General features: G+C 31.6%; 3 protein-coding genes across 3 annotated transcripts; 1 reads left to right on the forward strand and 2 right to left on the reverse strand.

Annotated features, from left to right (window-relative positions):
• Positions 1-412, reverse strand: Chro.70098 (hypothetical protein; the record flags this gene model as incomplete). The annotated part of the gene is made up of 1 exon (XM_660329.1): positions 1-412. A coding segment is annotated over one exon (412 nt), but the record flags the coding sequence as incomplete, so codon positions are not given.
• A 681-nt stretch (positions 413-1,093) lies between these two features.
• Chro.70096 (hypothetical protein) lies at positions 1,094-1,426 on the reverse strand. The annotated part of the gene is made up of 1 exon (XM_660330.1): positions 1,094-1,426. The coding sequence occupies one exon, from the start codon at positions 1,424-1,426 to the stop codon at positions 1,094-1,096; it is 333 nt and encodes a 110-aa protein (XP_665422.1).
• Positions 1,427-2,678: 1,252 nt separating this feature from the next.
• Chro.70095 (hypothetical protein) lies at positions 2,679-4,163 on the forward strand. Its single annotated transcript, XM_660331.1, has 1 exon — positions 2,679-4,163. One exon carries the CDS (start codon positions 2,679-2,681, stop codon positions 4,161-4,163), a length of 1,485 nt encoding a protein of 494 aa, XP_665423.1.
• Positions 4,164-4,179: the final 16 nt, after the last annotated feature.

Raw genomic sequence — 4,179 nt, forward strand, 5'->3', positions numbered from 1 at the left:
CTTGAGTATCAACTTCTAAATCTTCAACTTCTTCTTTAAGCTTTAAATAATAAATATAATTGTTTTTATAGGTTTCTATAGAGTTACAAATTCTCTGAGTTTTTCCTTTATACATATCAAAAGTCTTTGCATCTATACTTGAATTGTTATCTTGACAAAAAGAATTATATTGCATCTTTGCCCATTGTTCGATGGATTTTAGAGAAATATATCCCTTATCTTCAGGATCAAATAATGAATAGAGCTTGTAACACATAAATACAGCGTAGGGTCCTGTTTTTTCTGGCATTTCAAAGAATTCTTCCAAATCATTCTGATTACCAGAATATATGTTCGCCAAATTGTTAATTTTTGTATTCCTTTTTGACATAAAATCCTTCACTTTGCAAACAAACCATTTTTCCTGACTCATTGCTTCAAATTTCCGAGAACTTTCTTCTTAGATCTTATTAAGTTAATAAAATAGTATTAAAACTAGTTCTGATCTCAATTCAAGATTTTTTTTCCTTCTTCCACACAATAATCTTTACTTTTACATGTATATCCAGATTCGGTACTTTGGCGCCAAAGTCAATTGCATTTATATTTATTACACGTATTTTAGAAATATTACCCGTGATTTTTTTTTGATAGGAAAATGTATAATTAAGTTAGATAAGGCTGTAGTTAAATTTTATATGAGAGTATATACTAGTAATTTTAAGGAATAATTAGATAGAGAGATAAATATGCAAAATAATGCGATTTTTTTTTTTTCAGGCTTAAAGTGAGCGATTCAAGCCTTTCCCTTGCAGATCTACATTCAAATGTAGATCTTATTTAATTATTAGCTTCAGAACAAACAAAGCTGTGAAAAAAAGAAAAATCATAGATTACACGAGTCTGAACTTTGTAAGTAAATTTAGAACTTAGACAAATAATGACTAATCAAAGAGATATGTACCGAAACAATATATTTATCCCATTATTTCTCAAGGAAGTTTCTCCAGATAAGGGATCTTTATTAATTACCTCTTTTTAATAAAGTAGAAAAATGCTAAAATTTGTATAGAGAAAGAATAAAAGAACATAGTTATGAATGCTTTTGATAAATTTATTCTTCATCATCATCATCCTCTTCTTCTTCCTCTTCATCATCTTCCTCTTCATCGTCATCATCCTCTGCATCCTCATCTCCACCTTGAGTTGGTTCCTGTTCGTCACCTTCCTCATCATCATCATCATCATCATCATCATCATCTTCCTCTTCATCATCATCCTCTTCATCATCAATATCATCTAATTCTTCCTCTTCTGATGGCAATCCATCAAAGTCGTCTTCTTCTACATCAACTTCAACAGAATTCTTCTTTAGGCTAGTTTCCTCCTCATTTCCTTCAGAGTCTACCTCAGTCTCCTGTACACGCTTTCTCTTATCGCCTGCCATCTCTAGTTTTATAAAAAAAATTACTTAAAAAAAATAACTTTTGTCGAATTTATTAAAGTATAATATTTTAACTAAAAAAATTTACCTGCTTGTAATTAAACATAGACTATACATTTTTATATTATTACTAGTCAGTAGTCCGCCATTGTCAATATTACATATATTCTAACTTATTTTTTTTTTATTATTTACATTATTGGCATTTACCTTGAAATGCAATTGTTCAATGCACAGTCTATTATTTAATTCACCTTTACTTGAGGTACCTTAATTAGGGGAGAAAACATATGTCCCCATATTCCCGCCTTCGGGCGGGAAGTTCAGCTCAATATACATTTTGACTTGAGCAAGATTTAAAGGAAAATACGAAAAGGTGGGGAAAGTAAATAAAAAAAAAAAAAGAAAATTCTTCATTAAGCTGGAGAAAGCGTCGCTAATATTTGGAAATAACTGGAACAGAGACAATAAATACCCATGCCTATGAATATTTCAGTTAGTATATTACGTATGAGAGAGGGCATGGCGGCACAAATAAAGCGTTGCCTAATAATAGATCCATTTATGTGCATTATTGGAAAATATTATTGGGCTTGAAATCATGAAACTGAACAATTCCTTCTCTAATCCTTGAAGACACCAATTTGAGCACGTTATTCTAGTTCTACCGTCCATTATTTAACCTGAACATTGTATTTTCAATATAATGTCAATTGCTTTAAATTGATTTGTAACTCTATAGTGACTTCCCCATTCTCAACTTCGCTCCTATTTTTCATTTCTAGCTTTCACTTTTAGTTTCATTCCCATACTCAAACAACCATTGTGAATTTTTTTCCAATCGAATTCTCGAATTCTACTTTATTAACCCCCAAAGTTATTACTAAAAAAAGTGCCCTTTCTATTTTTAAAATAAAAATTGTCTCTTAATATAAATACACATTTAAAGTACATTTAGTAAATTTTGGCGCCAAAATTGTGAGTGATTATTGCTCACAATAGAATTAATTATTAGGTTTGGCATGAAAAATACTGAAAAATAGGTATAGAAATATTAAGTGTGATTTAGGATTTAAGCTTTATTTGATTGATGAGTTCTTTAGTAAATGTAAGTTTTGACAGTCAGGGAAGAGCCAAGTTGCGATTCCAACTTGGTTTGAGCCTGACCACACTGAAAGTATTAATGAAAGTTCTAATACTTGAAATTTAATTTTAGGGTTTATCTTCAGAAATAACTCTGAGTGGTGGAGGCGGAATGATTAAACAAGAGTTGAATTTTGGAAATGATAGAATCATTCATTCGGCTCAGAATGAAAATACATACAAAACTGTTAAGACAGCAGAGATAAGTCCATTGAGATCTGGTCTTATGATTAATGAGGAATCTGAAGAGAAATTTGGTTTTGGAGCCATTAATAATCGTGGAAGTGCATCACTTGGTTTAAATAATGGATTTTCTGAGAATTATTACTCTGGATTTCCTACTCAACAACCTCAAGTATATTTTCAAACAAAGAATATTCCTATGTTCAGTGAAGCAATGAGTTCTGGCCAGCACGTTTCTATTGGAGGCTATAATATGTTATCATCTCATTCTGTTGGTCCAGTTTTCCAACAGAGTGAAAACACTAACTACATGACTAATACAAGCTCAGGAATGCAGATTAAAAGGCTCAATATTCCCTCTAACAGCGTTAAGTCAGTTTCTACTATTCCATCCAATGGAGTGAGCGACATACCTATTATAGGTGGAACCTCAGGATATGAATATAAAGATGGAAGTGTACTAAATGGTGTTTATCAACAGCCTTTTCAGACTCAAAACTTGGCTAAGAATATCACAGGAAATTCGTCAAATCTGCATATTTCTGGAAACAAAAGCACTAAAATTCACGAGAATCTCAACTTAAATACAAATTCTTCTTCCATTACCATTCACCCCAACAATACTAATAATTCCAATGTCTATCCCTCTGAAAAACCTCTTCCAAGTGCCAGAGCAAAAGACGATTATTTACAGTATGAACAATACTCTTCCGTGAACACAAAGAGTTTCATTTCCCAACAGAATAACGCACTCCAGACCAATTTTCAGTCCAATAATCCATCAAACGTACCATTCTTTTCAACCAATACTTCTAATCCAAACCAAATGAACTCTTTGATGAATCCTCATTACCTAAATTCAGTTCCTCTATTAGCTCAAATTAGAATTGAATGTATTCAAGATTTACCAAATAATTTCCATCATCATTCCATGGGAATCTATAGCTCTATCACAAATATGGATTACTCCATTGTTGCTAGCTTTAACAATATTGATGATAAGAATGAAACTTACAGAATTGGTCCTTTTCCAAGTAGTAGTATGAGCAACTCTAAACTTAATTGTATTGTTCAGGATGAAATTTCAATTCCTTTTTCATGGTCTCAACCAATTTTAAAACTTAAAATCCTTGAGGAAAATGATTTCAAAGCTGATATTATTGGCGTATGCTCCATTTCTATTGATATGAGTTCTATAGGAATTCCTTCACAGGCTTGCTTGATTGATCCACAAACCAATCAAGTAAGAGGAACTTTAAGATTTGTTGTAAAACTTGTCCCAAATCAACAAAATCCAAATTATAGATTTGACCAGATACACGGCCCAAATTCAATACTAAATAGAAGATATAGCCATGATAATTCAATTTTCAATATATTCAAGGGGTTCTGCTGTGCAGACTNAAATCTTTGAATTAAAACCACTACAT

This window comes from Cryptosporidium hominis (assembly GCF_000006425.1).
Source record: "Cryptosporidium hominis TU502 chromosome 7 CHRO017022, whole genome shotgun sequence".
NCBI classification, from domain to species: Eukaryota; Apicomplexa; class Conoidasida; order Eucoccidiorida; family Cryptosporidiidae; genus Cryptosporidium; species Cryptosporidium hominis.